The sequence below is a fragment of the Pygocentrus nattereri genome, chromosome 11 (assembly GCF_015220715.1).
Source record: "Pygocentrus nattereri isolate fPygNat1 chromosome 11, fPygNat1.pri, whole genome shotgun sequence".
NCBI lineage: Eukaryota > Metazoa > Chordata > Actinopteri > Characiformes > Serrasalmidae > Pygocentrus > Pygocentrus nattereri.
In genome coordinates this window covers 8,703,823-8,722,008 of record NC_051221.1, presented here as the reverse complement: position 1 = coordinate 8,722,008, position 18,186 = coordinate 8,703,823, and the positions used below count along the sequence as shown (strand labels likewise).

The 18,186-nt window shown below is 46.3% G+C and overlaps 2 protein-coding genes across 6 annotated transcripts in view; both read left to right on the top strand.

Moving 5' to 3' along the window:
* The first annotated feature begins 3,319 nt into the window (after positions 1–3,319).
* Positions 3,320–6,406, top strand: si:ch1073-44g3.1 (UPF0461 protein C5orf24 homolog). 2 transcript variants are annotated; one of them, XM_017718410.2, is made up of 2 exons: positions 3,320–3,562; positions 4,945–6,406. In XM_017718410.2, the coding sequence occupies exon 2, from the start codon at positions 4,948–4,950 to the stop codon at positions 5,548–5,550; it is 603 nt and encodes a 200-aa protein (XP_017573899.1). In that variant the 5' UTR covers positions 3,320–3,562; positions 4,945–4,947; the 3' UTR covers positions 5,551–6,406. The 2 variants fall into 2 exon arrangements, with proteins under 2 accessions (XP_017573899.1, XP_017573898.1); XM_017718409.2 differs by having other exon boundaries at positions 3,320–3,719.
* Positions 6,407–6,480: 74 nt separating this feature from the next.
* nsd1a (nuclear receptor binding SET domain protein 1a) overlaps positions 6,481–18,186 on the top strand; it is a 37,920-nt gene continuing 26,214 nt past the window's right edge. For 2 of the 4 annotated variants that reach the window (XM_017718406.2, XM_037542325.1), the window contains exons 1-6: positions 6,481–7,304; positions 10,508–11,412; positions 13,510–13,651; positions 14,195–14,367; positions 14,555–16,409; positions 17,960–18,078. In XM_017718406.2, coding sequence (XP_017573895.1) covers positions 7,232–7,304; positions 10,508–11,412; positions 13,510–13,651; positions 14,195–14,367; positions 14,555–16,409; positions 17,960–18,078 — 3,267 coding nt within the window. In that variant the 5' untranslated portion in view covers positions 6,481–7,231. Of the gene's footprint in view, positions 7,977–8,217; positions 8,687–10,507; positions 11,413–13,509; positions 13,652–14,194; positions 14,368–14,554; positions 16,410–17,959; positions 18,079–18,186 lie in introns of those variants that run through there. The other 2 variants (XM_037542327.1, XM_037542326.1) reach the window with 2 other exon arrangements.

Below are 18,186 nucleotides of genomic sequence, written 5' to 3'. Positions count from 1 at the left end.
AGCAGTTGGGGGTTAGGCGTCTTGCTCAAGGACACCTCAGTCACGGACTGTCGGTGCTGGGGATCGAACCGGCGACCTTCTGGTCACAAGGTAGGTTCACAGAAGTCGTGGAAGTCGTTACTAAGTTGTGGCCACACATTAGGATCTTGTTCCCACACATTCATAAGGCGTTGCCACGCATTATTTTTATTCATATAGGATGTCACCAGCGGGGCTCCGTAGTACGGCGTATACGCACCTTACTAATTCATGGTCCTGACTTAATCATCTTATTCCCTCACATTAGGACCTCATTCCCACATGTTAATAAGGCGTGGCCACGCCTTATTTTTATTTAGACAGGATGTCATCAGCAGGGCTCCCTAATTTACAGAGGTAGGTAAAGTAGCTTGAACACATAGTTAAGTAAAAGTATTAATTATTGGGTAAATTAATGACTCGGGTAAAAGAACCTTCCAGAAAAACAACTTTAGTAGAAGTACAAAAGTACTGGGTCAAAAATATCTAGAGCTGCAGTGGAGTGCCTTAGCAAATCCAGCGCCTGTCAGTACAGGCACTGAAGTCTGCGCTGCTGAATTCTTTTGCTCCAAATTAAAATGCTGAAGTCCAAAGTCACGGATCCGACCGATTTCAAAGCAGTACAGACGCCGTCAGCAACCGCGCATAAACACAACAGAAGGAATTAGTCTGTAACTCTGAATAATGAAAGAGTGCACAGGAGATTATTCCACTCATTAATATACTTGAGAAAAAGTGAACTATGATTTGTGTAGATACTCAGGAGAGCACACCCCTACATATTTTACTGAAGTACATTCATTTGTCCCCACGGGAACTGGACTTTTGTCCAATATATTAAAATAATAAATATATCAAAATTAGTTCCCGGCCCAGTTTGTTTTATTAATACTGACCAGCTCTAGTACCACAGTCCACAATCCAGCTTTTTAACTCATTTAAGGACATCCTTCGGTTAATGGTGTGACTTACATGCACATAATTAACTGAAAAGACTATGATTTATTATTATTATATGCAAGAAAAACCTTATATGATAGTATTGTTATTATTGCTATTATTAGTATCATCATATTTGTGTGTATATATATATATAAATAAAATGTACACACACACACGAAAAAAGGTTTGTTATGCAGTGCACACAACACTGAATTGAGTTTGATGGCAGTGTGCTTGAACGTACCCCTGGGGTTGTGTACGTGCATGTGTGTGTGCCTGTGTGTGTGTGTGTGTGTGTGTGTGTGTGAAAACTTGCTGCCTTAGGTAAAGGGGAGGAGCTGCCTGATAACAGTTCCCTGAATAAATCTGTGTAAATCAAACCCAGCATAAAGGATTCTGATCACATGTAACTCTTTCTCTGCCATTAGACCAAAACAACTTGTCATGCAAGGTAAAAGTCTGATGTAGCATATGGACATGGTTACAGTTCACCCCCCAGCGCATGCGGTGGAGATATTATATATATATAAACTTCATTCTCATTTAAACCGTTTACAGTTTACTGCAATGTTCTGTAACTATTTCCAAGTGAAATAATTCATTTTGAAATCGGACGGATCTTTTTGAATCGCCCTGCAGTTCACAAATTTAGTAAAAGTATAAGTTTGGTTCTCAGTTGTGCCATATGTCACCAAAGGCCCAGTGCAGATGGCAGGATTTGCTTGGTTACGATGTTCTAGTCGAGTAATTAAAGACTGAGGTATATAATAGACGATGCAATGCCATGAGCAGCTTCTATTACAAACACCGTGCTTAAGCTTTATTATCAATCTATAAGGCATGATTTTATCTCGAGGTACAGCTGTGTAGTTCTACAAGTGTAATAACCAGTTTGTCCATCTTGACTGCAAATGATCACCCACCAGAACTCAGAACTGCCACTCGGCACACGGCAAACAATCAGCTTCCAAGGTTTTGTTCATTCAGCTTAAGATGGATGCTCTGTATGAACACCCCCCCCAACACAGTGGAGCCCCCTACTGTACAGCGCAACACTTCCGTCACTGAGCTACAGACCAGGCCTCCCGTTACCTCCACAAATTAGAGGCAGAGACTAGATCAAAAGAAGGCACAGTCTGAGCAGCGTACTGCTTCATAACAACGGTCCATTCTTCCGTGCCCTGAAGGCCATGTGTCCTACAGTGAAGCAGGCTACAGAATGGAGTGTCCACCACGCAGGTTCTCCTCTTCGCCCAGTTTGCTGGTCGTGTCTGTTTGCTCATGCCTTTGCATCGTGTACAGGAAGTGTTGAAAACTAGTGTCTACAACACAAACACAGCCATTTATTTACCAGCTGACCTGCCATCTTCTGGGTTTTCATGTGTAATAGTGAATGTAAAACAGTAGAAAATCTGGAAAATCGTGTCACGTCCCGCCTGTACGACGTTATTGTAACGCTGTGCCTCAGGCATTAAACAGCGTATTTGTAGCTATTTCATTAACTATTTCTGTTCAAGCGCCAACAGGTGAAGTTATAGTAGTGTTAAAACTCTTAGGACGTCTGGTTCCTATCAGCACCACTGTGAACAATTCTGACAGAGCATTTAACACCAAACCACTCTGAGTAACTTTCTTCACATGGTAAACATTTAATTATTAATGTATAAAATGGGTGGAATTCCCCCTTAAATAGAAATTTGAGATTATATATATATATATATATATAGAGAGAGAGAGAGAGAGAGAGAGAGATACACACACACACACACACACTGATTAGGCATAACATTATGACCATTAGTCCATCTGTTTCTCTGATACTCTGTTACCCTGTTCTTCAGTGGTCAGGAACCCATGGACCCTCACAGAGCAGGTACTATTAGGGTGGTGGACTATTCTCAGTCCAGCAGCGACACTGAGGTGTTTAAAAACTCCAGCAGCACTGCTGTGTCTGATCCACTCAGACCAGCACAACACACACTAACACACCACCACCACGTCAGTGTTACTGCACTGCTGAGAATGATCCACCACCCAAATAGTACCTGCTCTGTGAGGGTCCGTGGGGGTCCTGACCACTGAAGAACAGGGTAACAGAGTATCAGAGAAACAGATGGACTACAGTCTGTAACTGTAGAACTACAGAGTGCAGCTATACAGTAAGTGGAGCTGATAAGATGGACAGTGAGTGTAGAAACAAGGAGGTGGTCAGAATGTCTCACACACAGACACACACACACACACACAGACACACACACACACACATTATATATGTACATATACACACTGACAATATGCAGCACAAGAGCAGCAGCGTGATTTCCTCTCAGTCCCCTTCGCGCATGCGCGCTGCTCTGTCCTCCAATATTGTAAAAAAACATTTGAGTGAAAATGGCTGCCCTACAGATTTAAGCCTCATCGCTCCGGAGAGGAGATCTCTTCAGCCGCCCAGCACAACCGCCATCCGCAGTCCGGGAGCGGCCGCCGGTCGTCCGGACGGTGACATTAGTCGATAAACAGAGCCGAGCTCTGCTTCCAGGGATGGGAGATGTGTGCGTTTCGCCGTTAACCCTTCGCAGCCCGAGCTCCGCGGACCAGTGAGGTACAGTACCGTCTTCACCCGCCGCTCCGTCCAGCGCCCCGGCCGAGCCGTTCGCTCTCACTGTCCGCTCTGTCTGCGTGCGGGGAGGCGGAGGAACCCGTTAAAGCCCATGCACGGAGATACGGATGGAGAAAAGCAGTCGCTCCGCCGCGTCTGGGTAGGAAGCTCCCGTCCGTCTTTGTACGGCTTTCTGCGGCTCCGGGTTTGAGCGCGGGGCCTGTCGGCCTCGCCGTGTCACAGCGTTACCGGGCCGCTCTGCCCGGTTATGAATGCGCCGTGACGTTCGCTGTGTAGGCAATTTGCGTAAACTCAGCGTTTCCCTCGGCTTTACTCAACCAGCCGGGCAAAACAACAGCGCCAGTCGGCTTCCTATTCGCCTGCCTCTTGTTCTGTTTTCCCCGTTCCACCTTAAATGGCACGGTAGTTACATATTCCATTTAAGGTGGAACGGGAAATTCGAACTTTAGCTTAGCTCGGGGCCAGTCTGAGAGCTGCTGGTGCAGAATATGCACGCGAAGCACGGATGTCCTGGACTGACCTGGCTGATTAACCTGATTAACGCATGAAATCTGACCACTGAATGCCTGGCTGGTCCAAAAGCACCCACAGGGCCCTTATTTCAGGAAAACTGGGCTGTGTTTTTTAAAGGGTATTGCAGGGATTTTTCACCAACTGTCTTAATTCAGCCACTGAGGCGTAAACAAAGTGATTCAGGGTGGTTTGGTGTGAAATGGCTCAATGTAGAGAATCCTAACCTCTCAGATTTCTTTATAGTGGCGGTGATGGGTGGCAAAAATGCAAAAAACAGCCACTTTATTTGCTCTCCAAAAGTACCACCTTCCTTCTCAGCGTTATGTGTAATTTTGATGGTGGGAGCGGTAAACCTGAAAAAGTAAGTTTTATTTTGCCTTACAGTGCCCTGCATGCGCCTCTCCACCCTGACTGGATTCTTTAACATACGTGTCAAGCCAAAATCTTCTCTGAAATACTGCATCGGGCATCAAGCATCGTGTTCGTACACATATTGTGTAATGGCTTTATGTGAAGGAGCTTTTAGAGGCATTAAACAAACAACCCAGGCCTGTGATGGAGCTCCGCCTAATACCTTTGGGATGAGTTTAAGTGATCAAGAGCTAATCATCCAACATCAGTGCCTGACCTGACTGTTGCTCTTGCGGCTGAACGCAGTTAAATCCTCACAGTGGTGTTCCAACATCCAGTGTAACGCCCCTCTCAGAGGAGCAGAGGCTGTTAGCCTTACTGACTAACGTGTATATAATGTGTAACGTACTGGACGTAGAGTAGAACTTTGAGTTTCCCCAACGTGGTTGAACGTGTTGCTCTGACACTTTCTTCCCTGTTTTTATCTTCTTCCCTTGCAGAAAATGATGCATCAGGTAGCCGGCAACAGTAACGACTACGGCTTGGGCGGCCTAGGCGAAGATGGCCAGCACCCGAGCAGTCATTTTGAGTTATGCACCTCGCAGTCCAGCAAGTTCTACCCGTCCGGTCCGCCTCCGCCTCTGCAGCTGCCGCTGCCCAGCCTGCCCCCTTTGCCGCAGAGCATGATCAAACCCATGTCCTGCCAGATGCAGGACGCCCAGAACGACTTTCACCCCCAGTCCGTGAGGATGAGGGGCGTGGAGGTGCCGGAGGGATCCAAGAAAAAGAAAGGACTCGGGAAGACGGGAAGACGAGGTAGGCCTGCGGGCACCACCAAATCCGCCGGGTATCGGACGAGCACCGGCAGACCCCCGGGCACCACCAGGGCAGCAGGGTTCAAAACCAGCCCAGGAAGGCCTCTGGGCACCACCAGAGCCGCCGGCTACAAGGTCAGCCCCGGCAGGCCGCCGGGCAGCATCAAAACATTGGCAAAGCTCAACAAACTGGACCATAGTGCCTGCAACGGAGCGCCGTTCCCTTACTCCCTCATGCAGAAACGGGGCCTGTGTGAGGCCGCTGTCAAAGACAAAAACGCTAGCGAGTGACCGCAAGCTTTTCTATTTATTCGCGAGGGAGCGTATGTCTGAAATCGAGACGAATCGACGTCCGCGACAGGGCAGGACTTTTGTGAGGCAGAGGAGGGCGAAATGAAAAAAATAATAAGAATTGAATTTTGATACCTGGGCGTGACACTTACTACGTGTTGCGTTATGATCATTTTGTGTATCTATATCCAAAGAGCATTACCATTCTCTTTCACTCTTAAAGGAGCAATAAGTACATATTTTCCTGTTGAAATGGAATAAAATATTAAACCTACATAATAATATAGCAGTAATGTGTGTGGAATTACAGATATATTGTGATTACAAGTGCAGCCTCATGGCGGACCTTTCTTTTCTACTTACTGTTCTTGTATCATGATGTGTGACTGGCCGAGAGTCAGTAGCGTGACTGATAAGCAACCCCTCACCTCAAACACACACACACACACACACACACACACACACACACACACACACCTAGCTGCTTATTGCTCCTTTAAACCTTCTATTAACCTACTGTACAGATGTGCATGATAGTAGTCTTGTGAAATACAAATACAGTATCTAAAGCGATTATGTTAGACCTTTCGACCAGTAGTCCTCACTCAAGAAAATAAACGCTTTGTGTTGTTTTTAAATCTTTGTTACTTTAACTTTTGATAACGTGACCGTCTGGGACGAGGTCACTGCTGTTCTGTAGCCACATCTGATCTCCACTCTGATTTTAAACTCGATAACCAGACATATTTATCCTTCTTTTTTCCAACGTGTATGTGAAAGTGCTATGCTTGTACTGTCCTTGGTAAGATCTCTCTTTTCCTTTGTATTTATGAAAAATGTGATGCCCTTTTTTCGAGATAGAGTGTTGAGTCATTTTTATGAGTAATCATTTTGGCGAGGGGCGGGGTGGGGATAGATTGGGGGGGGGGGGCGGTGAAAAAAAGTTTCTGTAATGCTTTAACACATTTTTTTGTAAGTGTAAATGTGAGTTGGTAGCCTAGTATAACCCATAGTATTCTGCTCCCCACAACACACCGTTCAGAGTCTGCAATGTCATGTTGGTTCAGTTTTGTTTTTCAACCAAATGGACAAACTAGTGTTGTGAGCAATTACACCCAGTCTGCTAAAAAAAAAACACACAAAAACAAAAAAATAAACAAGTATCACTCCAATGCAATGGTACTTGCATGAAAAAAGCATGGTTGATTAGTGTGGTCATGTCTTTGAGTTAATCCCAGTGCAGCCTACACTCCTAACCTGATTCAAGAACCATGATTTCTATATGGAACCATTTCATACCTAAACAGAACTTCGCAATGCAATGTGCGATGGTTCTTGGGATTTCTAGGGGTGTTGTTTATGGTTCTATATAGCACCAAAAAGGGATCTTCTGTTGATACGAGCTTGACATTAGAAAACAATAGGACTCTTTCTGGTGCTATATAGTATAATTTACAGAAAGGTTGTGTGTAGAACCACATACAACACGTTCTCCATCAACCTGAAGAACCATTTACGCATGCGGATAGTCACTTGAGCCTTCATGGTTCTCTATGTCTTTTACTAAAGAACCATCCTTTTTTAAGAGTAAGAGCTGGGGATGATTCTGAATCAATACACAGGTGTTTACATGCTGGTCTCAGAGGAGTTCCCTGTTAGTGCAAAGCCCTGAGAGGACTGAATGATTTCTACAAGCACTCCAGCAAGTCGTGTTGGGGCAAATCTGTCCTCAACCAGCGGAAAGATCCAAAAAGGTAAATATTAGCCAGACAAATGGCCTATATTAGACTATAGCTGCCCTGCTGGGCCGTCGTGAGGGGCTGAGGGATTAACATTTTTGAGTGTGTACGTTTCATAAAGGAGGCCGGACGACAGTAATAAAACATGGCTTCTCCCTTTCTCTGGTTTGGACCCACTTTCTCATGTCCTGCTCACTAAACGGTCAGAAACGGCTATAAACACCACCAGGCCCGGCTGGACTGGACAGAAAGACAGACTTGATAGGAAATCTCGCCTCGAATAAATCAGTTTTCCCGAGCTAACGACCACAGACGGGAGCGAGTCGTCGTCAGGGCCGTCGTGTAGCCCTGGCTGGTTCCGCCTGTGGACGCACTGGGCTACGGTAACTAGTAACGTTAGCGTGGCCTAGTTTGGTAGTTAGAGCCGCCATTAGCGACAAATGAGCTAGAAAGATGGACAGAAGTGACTAAAATAAGCATTTTTTTTCTCCCCCCACAAATATCTGGTCGTTGTGACCGTTGGCAGACACCAGTCGCGCGAAGGCAGCAGCGGCGGTGTAAAATGGAGGAAGTTAGCTACGCCTTTGTTCAGGACGAGGAAACAAATGGCCGATTGGGGCTTCGAAAAGACGCCTCGTCTTTCGCGTTTCACGCCCCAAATGCACATTAATGTCGCTTTTGTGTGTGGTAAGGCTACCCCCGACATGATATGACACTCATTTGTGCGCGTAAACGAGAGCAAACGGGTGGCTGAGTGGGGTTTTGTGGACGAAGCCGGCTTCTTGTTCGAATTTCGCCGTTCCACCTTAAATGTGCAGCAGTTACGTTCTGACGCTGCAGGCGCCAGAATGTAACTGCTACACGTTTAAGGTGGAACGGGGAAATTCGAACAAGAAGTAAAGTGGCCCCGGTGTGTGTAGGTTTTAGAGACGGACGGGGGGTTGGGTAGCTTAGCTCTCGCTCTGTCTGTGTGTGTGTGTGTGTGTGTGTGTGTGTGTGTGTGTGTGTCTCACCCTCTTCCCAGCTCACACACACACACACACTCTCTCTCAGCCACCAGGGCTTGCTTTAACATGACCAGGGCAGCAGGAGAAGCCAGCAGTGTAGTGTTTCCCCGCACTTTGGATGCACCGACATTGGCACAGAACTAGATGAGTTTGTGGGAGGCGAGGCGGTGCACCGGCGTGTTAGTGTATTATTTATTCTGCTCATTTTTTAGGGGGGGGCGAATGAATTAATGCTGTTTTCTGGCGACGAGGCGACAGTGAGAGAAGGGAAGGATGAGTGCCGAGGCCCGGCCTAAGCACAGATCTCCCGCTGGCCTTTCACAAATCGACAAAAAAGTGGCTCGACGTGTCCAAATCTGAGAGGATGGCCGACGGGTTTGTCCGTAAATGGTAAGATTTGTAAGATTCCGGCACGTTTTTCCTACTCCAGTGTGTTTTCGGCTGATTTCAGGGCTTAGTTCTTCGATCTGTCCTGTCTTGTTGTTTTCCCCCCTGCATGTGTATGTGCCGTGTGAACGTGCCTCATGTGAACTAGCCCTACATACTTGGCTGTTAGTCCACGCTTGAGCCTCCTTGAACACCCCAACAACAACACGGCCTGCCTGCCTGCCTTTTAGTGGTCACTTTCAATCAGAAGGTCAGCCTTGCTGAGGAGAAGGCGACAGCCTCAGTGAGTGTGTGTGTCTGTGTGTGAGTGCCGGGGTTTGAAGCTGTCTTTGTCTTGCCCTGATGGCTTTTCTGACATGACGGCCTAAGCAAGGGTGCTCACAGCCGGCAGCCCCGAAAACAACATGTGCACGGCTGTAAGCCGGCCAGGCTGAACCGTGTGGACGTTGCAAGTGCCAGGACTTGGTCTTCAGCGCGGGTTTGGCTTCATATAATCACCTGTGTTCCGTTTACCTGGTCGGTGTGTGTCATTAGGCCTCCCTGAGTGGTGTCCAGTGCTGGTGCTGGTGCTGGGAAGGAAGGCCAGAGAGTGCAGCTCACTTTTTGGTGGTTTCCTTTGCTCAAACGCCTGTTAAACGCGAGTAACTGAGTGCTGAGTTGATTCAGGTGTGTTTGAGCAAGGAAGCCATGGGCTCGGCCTGTGCTGGAGAAAGGCCCTCCAGTCCCGGGCCGGACACCCCTGGCCTAGAGCTGGGCGATATGGCAGATATATAGTATCACGATACGTGATAACGCCGCAGGACTTTTTTTCTGACATCTGATAGTCTTCAGCACTGGGCTAAATCCAGTGACTGGTGATGCTCACTTTGTGGCCAGACACGCAGTTGGTCAGTGTTGTTTAAATACAATATGCTTGATGTGCTTAGAAACACGTCGTGACACATTTGATCACCTTTACGATCATACGGCTCACCACATCCGTGATATAGGTGCTATAACGTTTGATAAGAGCAGTCCGTCCGTCCCAGTTCAGTTCAGCTTTATTATCGTTATACTGGACAAGCGTAACAAATAGCTGCCACACTGTTTTGACATAAACATGCAAGACTTGCACAACACTAGAAACGTGCAGGACGGGTCAGCGTGCAGACGAGTGTTAAAGCTACAGACCTTTAAGCCATTGTTGCGCTTAACTTGGCAGATAAGTAGTACTGGACAGATAAGAGCAGACAAGACAGTTTGATGTGCTGTTGCTGACAATATCAGAGTAACAGGAAAGAGAAAGGCAGAATATTAGTAGGAAGGGTAACATACCAAGTACAGTACTATGCAAAAAATCTTCTGAGAAATAATATCTAAAGCGTTTTATCGGGGCGTTAACGGTTAATTTGTTTAAAAGTACCTCTAACGTTAGAATAAGCTGAAGTAAACCAGTAAACAGCTCAGGAAGCCCACTGTCATGCGTTACCTCCATCTAATCAGCGCTGCATTACATTAAATCAGGTGTGCTGCTAATGGAACAGATCCGTACAGCGGCTGGAGTGCAGGAACCCAACCTATCATGCCCTGAGAAACACGACCAACTTTTTAATAGGCAGAAAAGCTTTTACTGTATTTATGCTTTTTGTTCTTATTCGTTTTTCTGCTCTTATTAGGTTTAAACACGTTTTCTTGGCTGCCTGACCGCTTTGCGCAGTGCCATGTTATATATGGTATAGTAGTATTAAAAGCAAGCAGAGGTGCCAGTAATAGTTGATGTATCGTAGTTACTGTAATGCTTGGTTGTATATTTAACTCCCTTTTGTATATATTTGTTTCCGTCAGGACGGAGCCATGACAACATGAATCAGTCGTACAAAGTGGCTGCCAGGGATGGCCCGGGGTGTCTTCCTGACCCGCAGGATCAGCAGGCCCACGATAGCCGCATCGCTACCTGCGGGCTCTTCCACAGCAGTGCGAAGCGGCAGCCGGACCAGTCGTCTTCCGTGCGGTTGCAGAACTCCGTCTACAAACCCTCGCCGCTGTTCTACCCTCAGAGAGAGTCCACGTCCAGCTACAGCCCTCTCCGGAGGCTCCAGGACCTGACCAGCATGGTCAACAGGCCGGATTTGAGCCTGCAGGACAAGGACTTCCATGGGCGCAGCAAAGCACATGTGGGCTCCGACTTTGGCCTGGGTTTGGTCCGCTCGCCTTTGTCCCACAGCCACGGCGCAGATGAGGGTCCGTATCGGAGCGTCCAGGACCTGGACAAAAATGGCTTCTCCCCTGTGAGCTCCGACAGCCTGGAACACTTCTCACCCATTCCCAACGGATTCCTGCATTTCGAATCAAGTCTGTTTGACAGCGGGGACAGCAAGGATGATCGAGAGGATGAAGATGATGACGAGGAGGAGGAGGAGGAGGACATGGCGTCGTTCAAATCCTCATCAAAGAAATGCCTGAAAAGGGACTTCATGAATGCGAAAAGCTCTTGTGGTTCAGGGCTTGACCTGAGCTCCAACTCCAACAGACACGAACCCTTTAACCCAGTACATAGAAATACGCCACGGCCAGAACCCCCAGCCAGCCCCCCTCCGCTGCCCGTCGAGGTCATGCTGGAGGATTTTGACAGTATGGATGACTACTCGGACAGTGATTGTGACCTGCCCAGCACTGAAAACTGCGCATCACTGTTCAGCACCGGTCTGTCTCAAAGGCCAAGCTCACCTAGCGGCACTCTCTCAAATCCTGTAAGCCCTGTTTGTATCGGTTTCATTTCACAGGAAACTCAGGAAGGGCTTAATTAGCTGAATAGTGGGGTCAGGTGTGCAAGAGTGGTGGAATAACAAAAGTATGGAAAGAAGCCTAACCATGCACACCATGAGCGTACCAAAGGAAAACACTGCAGAAATGGAGTATTACAGTTGACTTTTTCAAGAATGTCTACATTATTCAGTTGTTGGGTGGTGGGTAAAGCCATTCAGCGTGGTTTGCAATGATGGAGAATCTTGTCGACTCGGATTTCTTTATAGTGGTGGTGACGGGAACCTTCCTCCTTCCTTGAATTATTTTTTCGGACCTGTTTCAATCGTTATGTTATACAAATGAATAATAATGTGAGGAAGGTTCCCTTTGGAGGTAACATTGTGCGACAATGGGAAGAAATGATCTAGAGCCATGTTCCCAGAAGTGGTGAGACCTGGCTTGTGACTGGCTAAATCCATTCCACTTTCTCACAGTGTTGCTTCTAGGCAACAAACATATTTCTGCAAGTTCTCCAAAAAATTGATACTTAATGTTATAAAAGTGGTTTAAGTGTGCCCACTAAGAGATCAGGCGTTTTATTCGCTTATTAAAACTTTCTTTCTAGCTAACCCTGCTGTCTTTAAACATGTCTAATGTATTTGTAAAATAAGGGAACTAGTTTGTTGCCCTGAAGCAACATTATGCAATAGAGGGCTAATTCAATCTGATTTCAAAAATGAGTTTTTAGACCAAAACTCCTATCACGAAACCTTTGTCCAGCAATGGTCATAAATCAAGCAGTGTGGTAAACATTTTAATGTAATAACTTTCACTGAGTGAGCTTTTAGAAGCAGACATCTGGTTCCCATCACCACCACTGTGAACAACTCTGAGCTGATATGTTTCTCTAGAACAGAGCGTTTCACCTCAAACCACTCCGAATGACTTTGTTTACGTCTTCACAACTTAATAATGCAGAAATATTGAAAACCATGCTTCGCGTATCTCAGAGGTCAATACTGACTGAATTGCTGAAGTGTTGTCCTTTGCTTATCGCCCAAGCTTGAGGTCACTTCTTTCCGTTTGCCTTGTAGGATGTTTTCCAGCACACTTTAAGAAACGTATTCAGCTGGTTAGGATTCTACGTCCATTCATTCATATGATCTGTTGTTTGTCATTCGCACATCGTGAGGTAGAGCTTGAAAAAATGTCAGAAGTCGTATCTCCTGTTTTTAAGTGCTGTTATTTTTGTACAGCCATCTAGTTTACAGTTACAGTCCAATGATGAAAAGTCATGCAAGTATGTTTCTGTGATCTGCTCGTCAGGATCGTTACTGGAATCAGCAGGTTCGTCAGTGTGGTGATGTTCTGCGCAAATAAAATACCTGTGATTCATCCGTCAACTCATTTGAGGAACACTCAGTTGATCAGTTGTTTGATATAGTCTGTTAGAAGCTGTTGAAGATGTCATTGTGGTAAATGACATGCATTAATTATGCAGGCTTGGTGACCAAATCAACATTTTATACCAACGTTTTATTTAACTTTTTAAGATCACACTTTGCTTTTCTGAGGGATAAATAGGCTCAGACATGCAAATGAGCGCCTGTTAACGTCAACTCTGCTACACGCAAACCGAAACGAAACTTCTCTCCAAATGAGCGTACTGCCGCTTGGAGCTTTCACAGGGGGAGTTCCCCCTGATTGAGAGCTGCCAGTGGAGTGAGTGAATGAGGGAGTAGTAAACAAACATGAATTGAATGAGAGCATACTTTATTGTGGTGGTATATAACCATATATTACAGTGTAATGTGATTTGCTGTAAGTAATATGTAGTCTTACTGAGTTCTGGTGGCAGGTTCCTGTGGACAGAGCCCACTGTGGGTAAAGAGTCTGCACTTTATTTTAAAAAGGCAAGCAGATGTACAAAGACTGTTTTGCCACAGAAATATTTAGAGGTATGTTTCGTCTGATCTTATGCAGCCTGTGGTTGGTCAGTGTTTGGCTGATTGTTTCTTTGACATTTATCTATGTCCTTTGTCTGTAAGAGCAGGATGTTGTTTATATTACATGGACTTACTGTTCCTTGTTATTCTTTACAGTCTAACAGCCCAAAGAAGAAGCCTCTCCCGGGAGTGAAGTATGCAGTAGGTGATGTCGTATGGGCGAAGTTTAACCGTAGGCCCTGGTGGCCTTGCCGGGTGTCTATAGAGCCACTGAGTGAGAGCCACACCAGGATGAAAGGTTACTGCTTCTGATGTCTTCTGTGCCTGTGATATTGTGGGTATTTCGTCCTGTGCTGTTGCTAGTGTACCAATAATACTACCTTCATCAGAAATCAAGGTGGTTAACTGTCCCTGGGGTGGTACTCCTTTTGTCACTGGGGTGGGACCCTCAAGAGTACATCTCAGTTTCTTTAGCCAGGGAATATAACTGAACCATGATATTTTCTAAGTTGTGTTGACTCCGCACACCCCGCCTCACCTCCAGGACTTTATTTTACTGTTCTGTTTTAAAATATTTGATTATGAAAAGGTACAAATATTAACTTTGCACCTGGAAAAACTGATTTAAGCTTCACAATCAGACCTTAAAACCACTGCTGTACCTTTTGAGGCTACATTCACATTGTTTGTACCTTGATGACCAAATGTACCAGCACAGAACCTTTTTCTCTAACAGTGTATTTGGAGCTATAATTTCAGTGAGTCTTATTAGCTCTGGGCATTAGGTCTGTTAAGTTTAAAATTCTCACAGTTTTGGTTTTCGTGTGATGTGATGTTTCAGAGCCAAGTCGCAGGCCGTGCCGTCTGTATTTCGTCAGGACATTTGGGGACATTGTGGACCAAGCATGGGTTTCTGGAAAAGCCACTTATCCTTTTGAAGGAGGTCATCAGTTTGAGAAACTCCCTGTGCTCAGACGACGAGGCAGACAGAGAGACAAGGGCTACAAATACACAGTAATGTCTGACATTGATCGCCTTATCCATTCATTCACTGCTTATTGAAACCGTGGGTTTTGACAAGCTAGAATTACTTCAGACCGACTCTGTTAAAGACTTTTTGAAAGGTTACATATTCCTAGATTAACGCCTGACAGGCAGTTATTTTCTTGCTTGTGGCCTAATTTCTTTGCCTTTGCCACAGGTTCCAAAGCGCTTGATGCCACAGTGGAAAGCTGGTGTCCAGGAGGCAGAGGCAGCTCTGCCAGAGCCTCTCAGCAGTAAGCTACTACCTGCCTCTGTCAGGGATGTACGCACCACTGTTACAGAGGAGAAGACGCACACCCCGTTAACCTGCTCTGCTATACGTCCTATGCTCTCACCCAGTCCGGTTTTTGCCAATGGACACGACCTCCATGTCCCTAGCCCAACCAAAGCCAGCAAAGAGGCAAGCAAAAAGAAATTGGCAGCTAAGAAGAAAAACAACTCGCTGTTGAAAAGTCCCTTGAAAATGAAAGATGGGTTGTTCTCTAGGCTGATGTCCAGCCCCACGGCAGACATTCACAAACCACCCGCAAACGATTTGGAATCAGATGCCAGGGATTGTCCATACCTGGACATTGATTCAGTTCCAAGGATACTGTGTCCAAAACGCTCGGAGGAGCAACCCGAAGCAGGGTTGGAGAAAGAGCCCAGCCCTGAGCCGAAGGTAGAGCGTGCAAGAAAAAGACAAAAAAAAGTCCAGAAGATTGCGAAAGGAAATGCATCTGCCTTAAAACGCACACCGAGCAACAAGGCTCTGCTTGAGCACAAGGCTTCAAACGGCAAACACTTGGGAAGCACTTCCCCAAGCTTGTCGGATGGGACGTTTGAGATGCATTCTTTCTACTTGCCAGCAAGTTGTGGGCTCATGTCCAGGGCCCTTGCTGCGTGTGACGACCCTGATGACAAAGATGGTCACAATTCCAGCCATGAATCTCCATCTCCGCCCTCTGCAACTGACCACGATTCATTTTCTCCAATCACAGACGTGCCTGAGAGCACAGAGCAGCATTGGCAGGTGAAAACGGAGGCTTTAGAGGACCCTACGCACCCAGCCCTTTCTGATCACCGTGGGGGCTCCCCAAACCCCACCCTCCTGAAGCTGACTAGAGTTCAGTCCAAAAAGAAGCGCACCCAGAACGGATCTCATCTGAAGGCTAAAGAGCCCAAGGCTGAACCTTCAGATTCTCTCATCAGCTTGGTTAAAACAGAGAAAGAAGCAGCCATTTCCTGCTCCTCTTCTTCCTCCTGTGCCCCCTCTCCATCCCCCTCGCCCATTGAAGCTTCATTCAGGGATGCCCAAGAGCTGTCGTTCAAGTCCCTGGTGAAGGAGGAGTGTGTTCCGGACGAGCCCCCGCTGCGCGCTGACTCCAACTACAAGTTCAGCACTTTCCTCATGCTGCTGAAGGACCTGCACGACAGCCGAGAGAAAGAGGGAAGGCCGTTGACCCTTCCGCCAACCTCGCCTTCCGCGCTCATCAAGCAGGAGCCCTCACTGATCCCCACACTGCTCTCTGACTCCTCCACGACTCCAGATGACGGCGTTCTCGAGAAGGACCAGGTTACTGTCCCGATTCAGAACGGACCACATGTGAAGGCTCCTGGCAGCAGCTCAAAGCAGAGCAAATCCAAAAGTAAGGCTACAGGGAAAAAGGAGGCTCAGAAGCGTGATGATGCGAGCAATGTGCTTTGTCAGGTTTCAAACTCCTGCAAGCCACTTAAGAACCAGAACTCATCTGAAGCACTTGAAGCAAAAGCGACTGTACCAGAGGAGCTTTTGAACTGCCACTCCGAGCCGGTCCCTGAGGCTGGTGGTAGGTGCACCATCTCCACTGTGGCCCCAAAGAAGCGCTGGCAGACGTTTGAGGCCGAAGTTGGAGAGAGTGCCAAGCCAAAGAGCAGTGAGGGCAGCGTGCTTGAACAGGACGCAACCAAGCTCCTGTCCAGGCTCAATGGAGTGTTTGAGGAGACCCTCCAAAGCCCTCAGTCCACTTCTGCAGAGAAGAAAGAGGGCTCTGGTGAGTGCTGTAGTTATATATGGTTAAAAGATCATATTGTTAGGCTACATTATCAGTGATTGATACCTGTAACTGCTCAACTGGGCAGTGAATTCTTGGAGTGGACATATGGCATCACTGCTAGTGACTGCATCCTTTACTTCTCAGAGGTTGGTGTTGAAACTAGACATTGTGGCTCTTGCAAAGAAAATTATTATACACAGGGTGATTTTAAAAGGACTCATCCAGTTTTAAAATGATTTATTTCACTTGTAAAACATTACAGAGCAATGCAGTAAACTTTAAAAGTAAAGTGCTCAGTATGAACCTCCTCCAGCTGTACGGATGCCATCAACACCCCATAGTCAAACTCATCCCATACTCGATGGAGGTTAACTGCCCACAAAAATCAGTTTCCACAGTTATGACGGATTTACTCTTATGGAAGTGGAGAGCACAGAAAGCTTTCTGCTCAGGGGTCTCAGTCTCCTCTCAGACTGAAGGGAGCTCTTCCACCGAGTCAGAAACTCTATGACCCCCTCTTTCAGTTGGAATGTGACTGGTTCCTCGGCGCCTCACGGTTGTAAAAATATGGCAGTTTGAAATCGGATGAATCTTTTTGTATCACCCTGTGTAGCGCAGTGGTCACCAAACCTGGTCCTGCAGAGTCCAGTTCAAACCACAGTCACTCCTGCTCCAGCTAATTAAGTCTGTCATTGGCTGAATTAGGTGCAGTAGTGGTAGGTAAGGGCGAGAGGCATGTTGGATTGGAGTTGGAATGGGAAGGTAGATCTCCAGTAGCATGGGTGGTGAATACTGATAGACTGCATAGCTGTCAAGTCTCAAGCTCTGTGAATGTACATGAGTTGTCACATTACAAAGTGAAGTTCATTTCACCAAATTCATCTCGGTAAAAGCCCAAACAGACTCGTTTACCTATTTGGATTAAACTGCCCAGCGTTATTGACCAATACAGCCACCTCATATTAAACACCAGAGTACTAATTTTGTACACTGACGGTTGGAAAACATTCTAAGCAATTAATGGTGAGCAGAATCCAGCATCATCTAAACGGTGTATAAAATTTCCCCTTCAGTGCAGCGTTAAATTTATTACGTCAGGGTGGAAAATATTGAAAATCTAATTGGATGAGAGCTGAGGCCTGTTATGTCCTGCTGCAGTGAGGTGTCTTCGAAGTTTTGAAGCTTTTTGTTGACATTTTCCTTTTATGAATATAAGGTTTTTCCATTTTGAGCAAGTGAGAAATTAAACTAATTGATGCTGTAATGCTTTAATTAAATACAGCAGTCAACAGGTTGGAAACGCTTTGGTGTTTTAGATGCCACCTGCTCCAGGATAGCTGCTTCCCCTCACTGTTTCATATGAGGCTGCTTTAGAGGGGTTATGTAGGCCCTCTGAGTAATTTTGCCGTCATTGAATGAACATTATTTTTGTCACCGAGCATTTGACTGAATTCTGTGTTAATGACCCACGAACAACAGAGTCTGACTGAGCAATATGAGACATGATGTTTGACTTTTCTTCTCCTTTTTCTTCTCTGCGCCATCAGTATCAGAGAACAAAAGGCTTCGGAAACCAAGTAAGCGGCTGATCGAGTGCGGTGAGGGGTATGAGCAGATTTTTACTCCAAAGAAGAAAACGAAGAAAACCACCGAGTGCTCTAAAACGGTGAGACGAGGCTCCTTTCCGTGCCGTTTCTTAATGCAGGACTTTATGAATGAAATATTTTGGCTGCTTTGGTGGTGTGTAGAACAGGCAACTGTGCCGTACACTAAT